Source organism: Chiloscyllium punctatum, chromosome 20, assembly GCF_047496795.1.
Source record: "Chiloscyllium punctatum isolate Juve2018m chromosome 20, sChiPun1.3, whole genome shotgun sequence".
Classification (NCBI taxonomy): domain Eukaryota; kingdom Metazoa; phylum Chordata; class Chondrichthyes; order Orectolobiformes; family Hemiscylliidae; genus Chiloscyllium; species Chiloscyllium punctatum.
The window spans coordinates 41129392-41145420 of record NC_092758.1 but is presented as its reverse complement, the minus strand read 5'-3'; the positions used below and the strand labels follow the sequence as shown (position 1 = coordinate 41145420).

At 40.4% G+C, this 16029-nt stretch overlaps 1 protein-coding gene across 4 annotated transcripts in view; it reads right to left on the bottom strand.

Moving 5' to 3' along the window:
* LOC140492070 (myotilin-like) overlaps positions 1-16029 on the bottom strand; it is a 153424-nt gene that overhangs the window by 98719 nt on the left and 38676 nt on the right. For all 4 annotated transcript variants that reach the window (XM_072590745.1, XM_072590747.1, XM_072590746.1 and 1 more), the window contains one exon: positions 8456-8597. In XM_072590745.1, the coding sequence (XP_072446846.1) occupies positions 8456-8597 (142 nt within the window). The remainder of the gene's footprint in view (positions 1-8455; positions 8598-16029) is intronic.

Here is a 16029-nt window from a genome sequence, read left to right as displayed (position 1 = left end):
AGTGTACACTGGGTGAGATCTTTAATATCTATTTTCACAAGTGGCTCAGTAGCACCACTACTGAATGAGTTGGTTAATTCCGAAATAACTGACAGATTGGGTCTGAGGTAGGTGGTGAGGGAACAACTAGAGGGAAAAACATACTTGATTTATTGGTCAGAATATTGACTTTAGGATTTGGGAAATCATGTTGCGGCTGTACTGGACACTGGTTAGGCCACTTTTAGAATATTGTGAGCAATTCTGGCCTCCTTCCGATTGGAAGGATGCTGTGAAACTTGAAAGGGTTCAGAAAAGATGTTGCCAGAGTTGGTGGATTTGAGCTAGAAGGAGAGGCTGAATAGGTTGGGGCTGTTTTCCCTGGAGCATTGGAGGCTGAGGGGTGACCTTAAAGAGGTTTATAAAATCATGAGGGGGCATGGATAGGATAAACAGACAAAGTCTTTTCCCTGGGGTGGGAGAGTCCAGACCTAGCTGGCATAGGTTTAGGGTGAGAAAGGAAAGATATAAAAGAGACCCAAGAGGCAACTTTTTCACACAGAGGGTGGTGTGTGTATGTAATGAGCTGCCAGAGGAAGTGGTGGAGGCTGGTACCATTGCAACATTTAAAAGACATTTGGATGAGTGTATGAATAGGAAGGGTTAAGAGGGATATGGGCCAAGTGTTGGCAAATGGATTAGATTAGATTGGAATATCTGGTCAGCATGGACGAGTTGGACTGAATGGTCTGTTTCTGTGCTGTACATCTCTATGACTTGATGACTCTATCTACCTGCCACAGATGTATCTGTCCATGACAGTACTAGTAGAAGGGATGACTGCACAGTCATTGTGAAGACTTGAGTTCCATCTTCACATTGAGGATGCCTACCATTGTGTTATGTGGCACTATCACATGCTAAATGGATCTAGCAATTCTGTGAACCATCAACAACAATAGAGATGTTTTCAACCAAATGGTTCTAAGAAGACTCACATTGGACTTGAAACATTAACTCTGGTTCTCTGCCAGACCTGTTGGGTTTCTCCGGCATTCCCTACGTTTATTTCATATTACCAGAATTTGTTGTACTTGTATTCAATATGTGGTACTGTAACCTCATGGCCTTGTGTATCCTCACTCTACCACTAACATCAAGCTAAGAGATCCAACCCTAATTCAATGAACAGTGCAGGAGGACATGCCAGCAGCAGCACCAGATGTACCTAAAAATGAGGTACCAACCTGGTGAAGAACTGTTTACCCACAAAATAGCAGCTGTAGCATGCAATAGAAGGCGCTAAGTAAGCATGCAACTAATGGAACAAGTCTAAGCCCGAAAGTCCTGCCATATTTAACTGTGCCCTCGGAATCTACTTGCCAGTGTGGAAAATCCACCAGGTGTGTCCTGTCCACTAATAGCAGGACAACTCCAACCCACAATTATCTCCCTTTCAGTCTATTCTCAATCATCAGAAAAGTGTTGGAAAATCTAGGCTTAGGCTGATAAGTCAAAAGTAACATGAGCACCTCACAAGTGCCAATCAATGAATATTGACAAAATCAAAGAATCCCAACATTGGCCCTTGCCATTCAATAGCATTACCATGATTGAAGCCCCTACCAACAACACCATGGGCATTGACCAAAATGGACTAGCCACATAAATCCATTGGCTACAAGAACAGATCAAAGATGAGGAATTTTATTTGGGTTAACTCATCTACTGGTTTCCCAATGCCAATCCACCAGCTACAACACAGAAATGGGTTCAGCAAAATGGTTCAGTGGTTAGCACTGCTGCCTCATAGCAGCAGGTCCCCAGGTTTGATTCCACCCTTGGATGACAGTCTGTGTGGAGTTTGCACATTCTCTCTGTCTTGTGTGGGTTTTCTGCTAGGTGCTCCAGTTTCCTCCCACAGTCCAAAGATGTACAGGTTAGGTTGATTGGTCATGCTAGATTGGCCTATAATGTTCACAGATGTGAAGCTAGGTAGATTAGCCATGGTAAATGCAGGGCTACAGGGATAGGTTAGGGGGCTGTATCTGGGTGGATGCTTTTTGGAGGGTCATTGTGGGACTGGATGGGCTAAATGGCCTACTTTCGCACTGTAGGGATTATTTTATTCTATGAAATCAGGAGTGCAATGGAATATTTCCCACTTGCTTTTCTGGGTGTAGGTCCAACAAAACTCAAGGAGCTCAACATTCTCAAGGACAATGGAGCTTACAAAGTGACAGCAATATGTACCATCTACAAGATGCACTGAAGTAATTCTACAAGCATCCTCCAACAGTACCTGCCAAATCTGCAACCTCAACCACCTGAAAGGGCAAGGGCAGTAGATATATGGGAACATGGCCATCTGCAAGATCCCTTCCAAGCTGCTCACCCGTGACTTGGAAATACAATTGCTGTTCGTTCACTAATGCTGCATCAAAATCCTGGAACTCCCTTCACAATAGCACAGTAGATGTCCCTATACTCCCTAGGATTGCACTGGTTCAAGTAATCAGCTCACTACCATTTTTCCGAAGGTAATTAGGAATGGGGAATACATTGTAACCTCACCAGTGATGCCCATGTCCCTTGAACAATTACATATATATACTAAAAAAAATGAACTGATCGAAAGATTTGTATTGTAAGGCTTGAACCCATCATGAAGTTACACATTAAATGAAGTGTAATTGGGTTTTTAACATCACATTAATTCTACAATTACTGCTAAACACCTTTACTGGCCCTGAGAAGCAAATTTATATTTGTGTATTATGATGAAAAACATTATTGGCTTGTTTTAGTTTTCTTCTTCTGTTCTCCTTCTTCCTTTATTAGAGGCCTGTGAGAATATTCCTCTGTAGAATCATAGAAACCCTATAGTGTGGAAACAGGCTCTTCGGCCCAACAAGTCCACATTCACCATCCAAAGAGTAACCCACCTAGACCAGTTCTGCAACCCTATTATCCTATATTTACCCTGAATAATGCACCTGACCTACTCATCCCTGAACACTAAGGGCAATTTAGCACGGCCAATTCACCTAACCTGCACATCTTCGGACTGTGGGAGGAAATCAGAGCACCCAGAGGAAATCCATACAGACACAGGGAGAACGTGCAAACTCCACACAGACAGCTGCCCGAGGCTGGAATTGAACTCAGGTCCCTGGTGCTGTGAGGCAGCAAAGATAACTACTGAGGCACCATGTCACCCAATCAAATAGATACTCAGTTTTTGGAACTGTTGAAGGGGATAGTCTCTCCAAGGAATGTGGAAGGGGCAGTCAATTATTGGACATTAGGAATAATTCCTACATTAGGCAGCATTTGACAAAACTTAATAGAATTATTGTTTTGGGGACTCTCTGTCAGGGGGATAGACAGGAGCTTCTGTGTCACTGAGAGTAAATGGAGGATGGTTTGTTACTTTCCTGGTGGTGGGATTAAGGATGTCTCTAAACGTTTCAAGCATATTGTTAAATTGAGTAGGAATGACATTTTTAGGGAAAAGATTAAAGCAGTTCAGAGTGAATTTTACAGGTTAGATCATAGAACAATACAGCGCAGAACAGGCCCTTCGGCCCTCAATGTTGCGCCGACCTGTGAACTATTCTCAGCTCATCCCCTTACACTATCCCATTATCATCCATGTGCTTATCCACGGATTGTTTAAATCTCCCTAATGTGGCTGAGTTACAGGCACATCAAGAACCAGTTTTTACCCAACTGATTCAGATCCAAGAATATCCAGATTCAACAAACAGGATACTTCCTGATGCAGTACATAGGTTATAATATAATCTATGTTCAGGTATGGAACAAGGTTGCATTTTGTTTGGTAGAAGATTAAAAAATAGAACCTTAAAAGTGGTAATGTCTGGTTTACTCCCAATGGCAAACTCAAACAAGGGAAGGAATAAAAGCATAAAGGAGATAAATCAGTGGTGAAGAGGTGGTGTATTGTTCAGGGATTCAGATTTTTGGACAATTGAAATGTTTTTTGGATAGAAAAGATCTGTTCAAAAAGGCTGGGTCAAACCTAAACTAGAAAGGGACCAATTTCTTAGCTGGGAGATTTACTTGTTCCATTAAGGGAGACTTTATACTGATCAAGAGGGGGAGGGGAGGAATTCTAAGTAGCAGTGTAAATAGAAAGTTTGATGGGGAAGGTTCTGAATGTGAACAAAGCATGTCAATTAGAAAAGAAAGACAAGAAAGATTCAAAGTATGTAGTAACTCAGAAGAACCAGATTGCCTTTATTTCAATGCAAGGAGTCTCACAGGTAAGGCTGGTGAACTCAGGGCATGTTTAAAAACATGGGATTGGGACTACATAGAAATTATAACTATTATTGAAACTTAGCTGAGAGATGGACAGGACTGGCAACTCAATGTTCTATGTTTTAGATGCTATAGGAAGGATAGAAAAGGAGGCAAGAAAGGAGGGAGGGTGGCATTTTCAATTAAGGAATGCATTACTGCTGTAATTAGAGAAGATATTTCTGAAATATCATCCAGTGAAAATATATGGATAGAAATTATAAATAAAAAAGGAAAGATTGATGGGATTGTACTATTGTCCCCCAATAGTAAGAGAGAAATTGAGAAACAAATATGTAAGGAGATCACGGGTAAGTGTAAGCGTAATAAGGTTGAAACGATAGGGGATTTTAATTTTCCAAGCATTGACTGGGACTAATATAGTGTTTAAAGGTTTGGATAGTGAATAATTTGTTAAATGTGTTCAAGAAAGTTTTTATCAATATGTGGATAAGTAAGGCAGGACTGGTGGCTGAAGTAAAAGTAGGCGAACACTTTGAGTCTAGCAATCATAATTCTATTGGTTTCAAAATGGTTATGGAAAAGGATAAGCCTTCCATAAAAGTTAAAGGTTTTAATTCGAGTAAACCAAATTTTAATGGTATGATACAACAACTTTCAAAAGTTGATTGGAGTAGACAGTTCACAGATAAAGGGATGTCTGACAAGAGGGATGCTTTCAAGAATGGTAACGAATGTTCAGAGGCTTTATGTTCCTGTCAGAGTGAAGGGTAAAACTGGTAAGATTAAGGAACAACGGATGAATAAAGATATTGAGTTTCTGGTCAAGAATAAAAGAGAATCTTATTTTGAATATAGACAACTTGGTTCAATTGAATCTCTTAATCCATATAAAGAATTCAGGGGCATTCTTAAGAAAGAAAATTTGAAGGCAAAGAGGGGATATGAGATAGCATTGGCAGATAAGGTTAAAGATGATCCAAAGAGATTCTACAAATACATTAAGAGTAAGAGGGCAACTAGACAGAGATTAGGGCCTCTTAAAGATCAAGATCTTTGTGTTGAACCCCAGGAGATGGGAGAGATATTAAATTAATATTTTGTGCCAGTTTTTACTGTGCAGAAAGAAATGGAATCTAGAGAATGCAGAGAAATAAATGTTAATGTTTTAAAAACAGTTAATGTTACAAAAGAGGACTTTTGAGAGATCTTAGAGAATATAAAGGTGGATAAATCTTTGTATTCCAGAATGTAGTAGGAAGTAAGGGAGGAAATTGCAAGTCTCCTTGCAGAAATATTTGCATCATCTATAACTACAGGCAAGGTGGCTAATGTTCTATCTTTGTTTAAGAAAGGTGAGGAGAAACCGGGGAATTATCAACCTGTGCGTCTGACTTCGGTTGTGGATAAGTTGTTGGAGGTGATTATAAAAGATAGGATCTATGGTCATTTAGAAAGGCAAAAATTGATTAAGGATAGTCAGCATGGTTTTGAGAGCGGAAAATTGGGTCTCACAAGTTTGATTGACATTTTTGAGGAAGTTACGATAAAGATTGATGATGGCAGAGCAACAGACATTGTTTACTTGGACTTTAGTAAAACCTTTGACAAGGATCCAGATGGTAGACTAATTAGTAAAGTTAGGTTACATAGGATAGAGGCTGAGCTTGTCAATTGGATACATAATTGGCTTAATGGCAGGAGACAGAGATAAAGGTGGAGGGTTGCTTTTGGGACTGGAGGCCTGTGACCAGCGGTGTTCCACAGGGATCGGTTCTGGGTCCTCTTTTGTTTGTCATTTATATAAATGATTTGAATGAGAATATAGAAGGCATAGCTAGTAAGTTTGTGGACGACATCAAAATTGGTGACATAGTAGATAGTGAAGAAGGTTTCTAAGATTACAAATGGACCTTGATAAAATGGGTCAATGGGCTGAAAAATGGCAGATGAAATTCAATCTGGATAAATGCGAGGTATTGCATTTTAGTACAACAAATAAGGATAGGGCTTTATACAATAGTGGTAGGACCTTGGGCAGTGTTATAAAACAGAGGGACTTAGGGATACAGGTATATAATTCTTTGACATTTGCATCACATATAGACAGGGTGGTTAAAAAGGCATTTGGCACACTTGTCTTCATTGCTCTGCCCTTTGACTATAGGAGTTGGGATGTGATGTTGAGGTTGTACAGGACATTGGTGAGGTGTCTTCTGGAATACTGTGCCCAGTTCTGGTCACCCAGTTATAGGAAGGATACTATTAAGCTGGAGAGGATTCAGAGGATATTTACCAGAATGTTGCCTGGTGTGGGAGGTTTGAGTTATAAAGAAAGGCTGTACGGCGGGGAATTTTTTTTAATGGAACGTAGGAAATAGAGTGGCAAGCTCATAGAAGTTTACAAAATAATGAAGTGTATAGATAGAATTAATGATAGTTGTCTTTTCCCTAGGATGGGGGATTTCAAATCTAGTGGGCGCATTTTTAAGGTGAGAGGAGAAAGATTTAAAAACAACACGAGGGGCAGTTTTTTTACATACAGGGTGCTTCGCATGTAGAATGGACTTCTTGAGGAAGTTGTGGACGTGTACAATTACAATGCTTAAAAGTCATTTGGTTGAGGATATGAATAGGAAAGACTTGGAGGGATATGGGCCAGAAACAGGCAGGTGGGACTAGTTTAGTTTGGGATTATGTTTGGCATGGAATGGTTGGACTGAACGTTCTGCTTCTGTACCTTATGCAATTTGAATGCAATTGTTTATTTATTGAGTTAGCAGGTTGGGTTGTTACAAAGTCAGGTCAATTCAAAATGGTGGGTTCAGCCTGATTCTAGGATTTCTGACTCTTACCTGACAACGAACACTTTTGCTGGTGTAGCAATCCTGCACTCTGCTGTCCTGACCTGATCAGTTCCATCAGGATCTCATACACCCTCCCCTTCCTTTCCAGATTTGTGGAATTGAGCTAACTAGTCTCATAGGTACTATGGATACAGAATATTTTTTCAATATGTAGTCTGGTTTCAGAATCCTTATGAAAGGCACATTTAAAATGTAAAACTCCATCACCCCATTCTCTTCCATGCTCTCAAGACTCTTCCATACCCCATCCCCACATCCTCCTTGTCCTTCAAATATAGAATCAATAGACCTTATATTAACAATGAACAGTCTTGAACTGCATTCAAACTGTATAGCCATTCAAAAATCTGTTTAAACAAACAACTTTTACAATCCTCTCAAAGTGGCAATTAGGCAGTGCCATTTTTTGTTATCAAGAACAGAAGATTTTCTCCACTTCATTTAAGTCTTATCCAAATAAGCATACAAGCATTGGAAGAAACAGTTTATTGTAACTTCATAAAGACATCTGTAAATTGAAGCAAAAAGTCTACTCATATCTGTAAAATCAGACCCTCTCTGAGCTAATCTAAGTGAATCTTGGACTTTGATCATGCATTCATAATGAACCCAATGGAGACATAGATATCTGCTCATCTTTCTTTGTTGATACAGTTCCCAGAAGGCATCATTATGAGTGGGATATTAGGAGCTCAGATCAATAATCATCCCGACCATTGATTCCATTTGTTAACATGATAGGTAGCTGTTATTACTCGTGCTTTATTTTGAATCAACACAGCAGAAGTACTTTTCTGTGCTGGGAGGAAATGTCCCTGCACTATGAAACAATGTTAAAATAGATTTTCTCTTTTAAGAAGTTCAATTTTCAATACATTTTCAAAGTAGAAATATGGGCATGTCAATAAACTGTTAGACAGTGATGATTTAAACTTTTTTTAGCTTGACATTTAAAAAATGTTATTAATTCTCTTGGATTCCACAATTAAATGAACAGTAAACCTTGCTATTTTGAATTCAGGCCAATTGTGATCTGTGGAATAGATCTGCAGTGAAATCTGTTGAGAGATAGCATTGACACTCAAGAGCTAAATTTGTTCAGCTAAGAAAATTAGTTCTCCAATAAAGTAGGAAACAGGTAGCAGTGATTGGTGAGAGAAAAAGCCGTTGACTCTTTAGGGCAAGGTCAGTATCTTCTCTTAGTCACCTCCTACCATAAGGACATGCAGGTGACACAAACGTACCCTCAGAAAGAAATAGCAGTGATTTTATGATGACTTAACCCTAGCTTTATTTAGGAAGAACAATATGATATGACTTACTTTTTCTTAAAATTCGAAAATCTGCAGAGTCCTTGATAAACTTTTCCTCCTTGTACCATTGGATATTTAAAGGGGTGGAACCCTGGACTCTGCACTCCAGTACAACTAACTGACTCTTTGGTGATGTAACATCCTGCAAATACTACAACAAGAAAACACATTTATTTCTACTTGATAACATTATAAACTTTACTATGAAAATACAGCACAAGACCTTAAAAAGTATTTGATGAAACATTTTTTGTTTGGAAAACAAAGAAATTGTAGAAGCAATTTTACACTTTATTGTAAATGACGATGTTGCATGCAGTCTTCACCCTTTGAAACAGCTATACAGTTTTGAAATGTTGTTTGAGGTCCTTGTGAAGACTCTCCAAACAAGTATTTTCAATTAAATTTGCATCTTTCCTAACATTTATGACTGTCCTCAGGACTTGGCGAAATAAAGTTAATTTGTTGATGCCTTCAGATATTCTACCAAAGCTGATACTACCGAGAATTGCTCATTTGCAGTTGAGATATTAATTGTTTTGAAAACAATATGATATATGATGTAATCCAACAAGCAATATTAAAATACGTAACAAATTAACTTAGGTGCAACTTAATGGCTTCATTCTAAAGGTTCAACTCAACAACTAAAGACCTCTTTTGAGCTGCACATATCATTTTCAACCACTTCTGAAATACCTTCACTTACAAAACCTTTATAAACAGTAAACTTCATGAAAGCAATTGACATTAATTAATAAGCATTGCTTTATGGGAAATGAGAGTTACATTAATTGTTTTACTCTATATTAGATAGGGCAATTAGAAGTGTTTTTTAGTTTGACAAAACATTACAAGAGCCATTAATCCTCCTGCTTCCTATATCTAATTGAATGGTAAAACTTAAACTTCTCAGTGCATTTTTCTCAGGTAGGCATTGATGAGAGCAGTTGTAAACAGCAGGGTTGGTGCAAGAGTATTAGATACTCTCAGTGAACCTTCAGTTTGTCTCCTCACCCCTAGCTTTCTGCATTTGCATGAATAAACAGTCCACTTTTATTGTCACAGATTTATTTTGTAAGAAAAGGAGAATATGATGGTACTGGCTGCCTATTCTGGCTGTTCTTTGTTTTTCATAAGATATGTACTAAAGCAAATTTTCATTTTAATGTGGTGCATGTAATGTAATACGTTGTGTATCTTCAACAGTTACTGGATGAATTAATGCACAATTTACACAATGAACCATCATTGTGACAGAATGGGCTAGATTCTAAATGTTCTATGACATTATTTACAGGTTCACAATGCTGGGATAGCCAAGTAGCTGTACAAACTTGTAAAATTGTCACTAAAATAGGATGAAAATTATATTCTTGCGAACTTTTGGGAAACCACTGAAATGTAAAGCCATACTTACGTCAGTATATGAGAATGTGTATCAGTAGACCTATACATTTCATTCCCACTGTTAAGGCCTGTTTGTTCACTTAGATAATTTCACAAATAGCTCTTTCAGGATATGCTGCCTCACTTCCCCCAAATTATACCAATCTAAGTGTGCACCTGTTTTGAATCATAGAATCCTATTCAGCCCAACAAGTTCACATCGACCCTCCAAAGAGTAAACCATCAGACCCATTCCCCTACCCCTCAATTCCCTGGACACTATGGGCAATTTAGCATGGCCAAGTCACCGAACCTCCTGTGGGAGGAAACCACAGCACCTGGAAGAAACCACACAGACACAGGGATAATGTGCAAACTCTGCACAAACAGTTGCCCGAGGCTGGAATCGAAACTGGGTCACTGGTACTGTGAGGCAACAGTGCTAACCATTGAGCCACCATGCCACCCTTGCTTAGTGTTTGCAGTATTCCTGGTAAATAGTGACATCCTCCAGCCATGAAAGTACGAAAATCATTGTGATTAATTATGCTACAAGGTGCACTGCGTGAATTCAGCAACATATGTATTGGTGAATATTTCTGATCACCAAGAACAATGATATTGTACATTTATTCACAAAGAAAGAATTTGTGATTTTCACTTATATAGCATCCAGTTCAATTCCCCCCTTCCAAGGAAACAAAGACAGGGGACCCAAAAATCCATGACTATGCTCAATCTCATAACACTGGCAGAATAGGATTTTTTTTTCTGAACATTTATGAATGTTCTGATCATTTTGGAATTTGCAGAATTAATTTTATGCCATGAGTGTCCATCTGGAGTGTTCATGGGGCAGCAGGTATCACAGTGTTGACTCGGGTGCACCACTAGCTGATACGGTTGCAAATGGCTGGCCACTTTTCTTTCAGTTGGTGATCACTTTCAGAAGTCACCTTTTACAATCTGGCAGACTCCTCTCTGCCTCCTTGAAAACATTGTAAGTTTGCTTCATGGAGATTTACTGTACGGTAGGGATTAATAAAAGAGTGGATCCATCAACAATTCCAACAGGTTATGTTAGCTTGACAGCCCTGCATTCTGTAAGATCTATGCCCAATTCCTTCAGGGAACTTCACAAATACTGAAAAAACTAAGAGGAGCAGAAGTAAGCTGTTTGGCCCATCGAACCCGCTCCACTATTCAGCATAATCAGGGCTGATCCTCTACCTCAACACCATACTCCTGTTCCCTGACCACATGACACATTTAGCTTCTAGAAATCTACTGATGTCTTTCTTAAATATATTCAATGTTAAAAATCACACACCAGGTTATAGTCCAACAGGTTTATTTGAAAGCACTAGCTTTCAGAGCACTGTTCCTTCATCAGGCGGTTATTTGATGAAGGAGCAGTGCTTTGAAAGCTAGTGCTTCCAAATAAACCTGTTGGACTATAACATAGTGTTGTGTGATTTTTAACTTTGTCCACCCCAATCCAACACCGGCACCTTCAAGTTTTAAATGTATTCAATGACTTCTCCTCCACAGCCTCTGTGGTAAAGAATTTTACAGGCCCACCTGTAGAATTTTCTCCTCATCTCAGTCAGAAATAGCCTATTGCACTTCCTGAGACTGTGCAGGGGAGAAACATCATTCTTGCATTTAGTCTGCCATTTCAGAACTTTATACATTTCACTGAGATCCCCTGTGATTAGATTTAGGACCCTAGTTTTCAACTCTACATCACTTTCTATGCCAATGAAGAGCTCTGTCATGTTATGGTTACTTTTTCTTAAAGAACCTCTTACAATAAGCTTATTACTTAATTGCACAAAACTAAATCTAGGACAGCCTGCCTTGGCACATTGGACAGTTGGTTCCTCAAGGTATTGGTCTAAGAATCCATTTGTGCACACTCTAAGAATTCATCAGCAACAGTCCTATTTCCAGTCTTTTTCCAGTCTAAGTGTGGATTAAAGTCACCTATGGCGAAAGTGAAGACAGCAGATACTGGAGATCAGAGTCAAGATTAGAGTGGTGCTGGAAAAGCACAGCAGGTCAGGCAGCAGCCGAGGAGCAGGAAAACTGATGTTTCAAGCAGGAAATGCAGTGGTGTTGAAGTGTTCCAAGGCGGAAGATGAGGCGTTCTTCCTCCAGGCCTCGGGTGGTGAGGGAGTGGCAATGGAGGAGGCCCAGGACCTACATGTCCTCGGCAGAGCGGGAGGTGGAGTTGAAATGTTCGGTATCAATGTGGACTTCACCAGTTTCCTCATTTCCCCTCACCCCCACCTTACCTCTGTTTCAACCTTCCAGCTCAGCACCATCCTCACGACTGTCCTACCTGCCAATCTCCCTTCCCAGCTATCTGCTCCACACTCCTCTCTGACCTATCACCTTCATCCCCACCTCCATCCATCTACTGCACTCTTAGCTACCTTCACCCCAGCCCCACCCTCATCCCATTTATCTCTCCAGCCCGGAGGCTCCCAGCCTCATTCCTGATGAAGGGCTCCTGCCCAAAACGTCGATTTTCCTGCTCCTTGGATGCTGCCTGACCTGCTGTGCTTTTCAAGCACCACTCTAATCTTAAAGTCACCCATGCTTACTCTAGCACATATTGCATATATTTCTAACTTCCTGTTTAATGTGATTCTTTACCTCACCACTACTGTTTGCAGGCTGTTAGCCAATTGCCAGAAATGTTTTCTGCCCCTTGTTGCTTTTCGCTCCACTTTTGATTCCACATTGCCAATTCTTGTCACTGTTGCACTGATTTCAACTTTCATTAACAATGGCAACTCACCTGCTGCTCTGTCCCGCATCTAAGACTGAATTTAAGATTTTGAGCTTAAGATGGGAGACAGAGAGCAAATCAGGAATTTTGAACCAGTTAGTCTGACGTTGGTAGTGAGGAAATTGCTAGAGATCATCATATAATAAATAATACCTGAACATTTGAAAACAGTGGCAGGATTGAGCAGAGTCTGTGTGGATTTATGAAAGGGAACTCATCCTTGACAAATCGGCTGGAGTTGATGATGGGCAGTGGTTGCAGTTTATTTAGACTTGCAGAGGTTTTGACAAAGTCCCACTTAAGAGATTAATGTTTAAAATTAAAATGCATGGGATTGGGAGTGGTATATTGAGATGGATAGAAAGACAGGTTGGCAGACAGGAAACGAAAAGTAGAAATAAATAGGTCGTATTCTGAGTGGCAAGGAGTGACTGGTAGGGTACTGTAGTGCTAGGGCCCCAGCTATTAGCAATATAGCTTAATGATTTGGATGAGGGAACTAAATATTATATTTCTAAATTTGCAGATGACACAAAGCTGGGTGGTGGGGTGAGCTGAGATACATCTGTATGATTTAGACAAACTGAGTGAGTGGGCAAATGCATGGTAGATGCAGTATAATGTGAATAAATGTGAGATAATCCACTTTGGGAGCAAAATCAGGAAGGCCGATTATTATCTGAATGGCTATAAATTGAGAGAGGAGAATGTGCAGTGAGATCTGGGTGTCAGTGTACACCAGTCACTGAAGGCAAGCGTGCAGGTGCAGCAGGCAGTAAAGAAGGGAAATGGTCTCTTGACCTTCATAGTGAGCATAGGAATATCTTGCTGCAAATGTGCAGAATCATGGTGAGACCACACCCATAATATCATGTACAGTTTTGGTTTCCTTCTCTGAGGAAAGATGTTCTTGCTACAGAGGAAGTGCAGTAAAGATTTACCAGATCGGTTCCTGAGAAGACAGGACTGGTCTATGTGATGGGGTTGAATCAGTTATGATTATATTTGCTGGAGTTCAGAAGAATGAAGGAAGATCTCATAGAACCTATAAAGTTATAACAGGACTAGGCAGGTTAGATGCAGGAAGGATGTTCCTGACGGTGGAGGTGTCCAGAATCAGGCTCATAGTCTGGGATATGGGGTAAAACTTAGTTAAGGAGAAATTTCTTCATTGTGGAACTCAATATCACAGAAAGCAGTTAAAGACAAAAATATTGAATGATTTTATGAAGGAGTTAGATATAACACTTACAGTCATAGACTCAGTAAGATATACAGCACAGAAACAGATCCTTTGGTCCAACTCATCTACACTGACCAGATGTCCGAAATGAATCTAATCCTATTTGCCAGAATTTGGTCCATATCCCTCTAAACTCTTCCTAATCATGTACCTATCCAGATGCCTTTTAAATGTTATAATTTTACCAGCCTCCACCACTTCCTCTGGCAGTTCATTCTATACACGTACCACAGTCTGCATGAAGTAGTTACTCTTCAGGTTCCTTTTAGATCTTTCCTCTCTCACCTTAAAGCTATACCCTCTAGTTTTGGACTCCCCTGCACTGGAAAAAAAAACCCTTGGCTACTCACCCTATCCAGGGCCCTCATCATTTTATAAACATCTAGAAGGTCACCCTTCAGCCTCCAACATTCCAACACTCTACCAAACTTTGAACTCCAAGGAAATTGCCCCAGCCTATTCAGCCTCTCCCTATAGCTCAAACACACCAATTCTGGCAACATCCTTAGAAATCTTTTCTGACCCCTTTCAAATTTAACACATCCTTCCTATAGCAGGGAGATCAAAACTGTACGCAGTATTCCAAAAGTGGTCTCACCAATGTCCTGTACAGTCACAACAACATGAATCCTAACTCCTATACTCAAAACTCTGACCAATGGATGCAAGATTGCTAAATACCTTCTTCACCACCCTGTCTACTTGCAACTCCACTTCCAAGGAACTATGCGCCTGCAGCCCTCGGTCTCCTTGTTTGGCAACACTTCCCATAGCCCAACCATTAACTGTATAAAGTTTGTGCTGGTTTGCCCTGCCAAAATGCAACCGCTCACAATTATGTAAATTGATAAAGAGATTGAAGGTTATGGGAAGAAAGCAGGAACAGCCTATTGAGTTGGATGATCAGCCATGACTGGTGGAGCAGGCTCAAAGGGTCAAATGAGCTATTCCTTTGCCTTAGTAATACTGTTGGGTGTTCAGTTCTCAGTATTGTTCAACCTGCAATCAAGTCTTTGTATAAAGGCAGGAGAATGACACAAAGACAAGCTACTCATTTCAAGAGCTGCAGCAGACACAATAAGCCAAATTCCTGAAGAAGGGCTCATGCCCGAAACGTCGATTCTCCTGCTCCTTGGATGCTGCCTGACCTGCTGCGCTTTTCCAGCAACACATTTTCAGCTCTGATCTCCAGCATCTGCAGTCCTCACTTTCTCCCACAATAAGCCAAATGGCCTCCTTCTGAGATCCTGTGCCAACACTAGGATTTGAACGCCAGTCCTCAGAGCACTGAGTCTCTCGATTCCTAGTCCACCAAAAACACTACTACACCATCACAGTGACATAGAATAATTGGATTTTGACCCATTTTAGTTTCTGACCCCATCCCATCTTCATAAAACCATCAAATGTAGAAACAGAATGAGGCCATTCAGCCCATTTATTCCACTCTGCCATCTGATCACTGCTGATAAATTTCTCAACCCTATTCTCCTGCCTTCTTCCTGTCACCCTTGATCTCCTTACCAATCAAGAATCTATCTATCTGTGTCTTAAATGAGTTTGCACATTCTTCTCGTGTCTGCATGGGTTTCCTCTGGGTGCTCTGGTTTCCTTCCACAGTCCAAAGACATGCAGGTTAGGTGGATTGGCCATGCTAAATTGCCCATAGTGTCCAGGGATGTGTAGGTTAGTTGATTTAGCCATGGGAAATACAGGGCCACAGGGATAAGATAGGGGGGTGAGTCTGGAATGCTCTCCGGAGGGTCGGAGTAGGACCTGTTGGGCTGAATGGCCTGTTTCCACACGGTAGGGATTCTAGGAACATAAAAATACATCCAATGACTTGGCCTCCAAGCCTTCTGCAGCAATGAATTCTATAGATTAACCACCCTCTGGCTGAAGAAATTCCTCCTCACCTCAATTCTAAAGGATCATCCCTTCACTCTGAGGCTGTGCCCTCGGGTCCTAATCTCTTCTATTAGTGGAAACATCCTCTCCATTTCGACTCTATTCAAACTTCTCAATATTCTGTAATTTTCAATCAGATCCTCCCTCAACCTTCAAAATTCCATTGAGTGCAGATCTACAGTTCTCAACCGCTCCTCATACGTCAAGCCCTTCATCCCCGGGATCATTCTTGTAAACCTCCTCTGT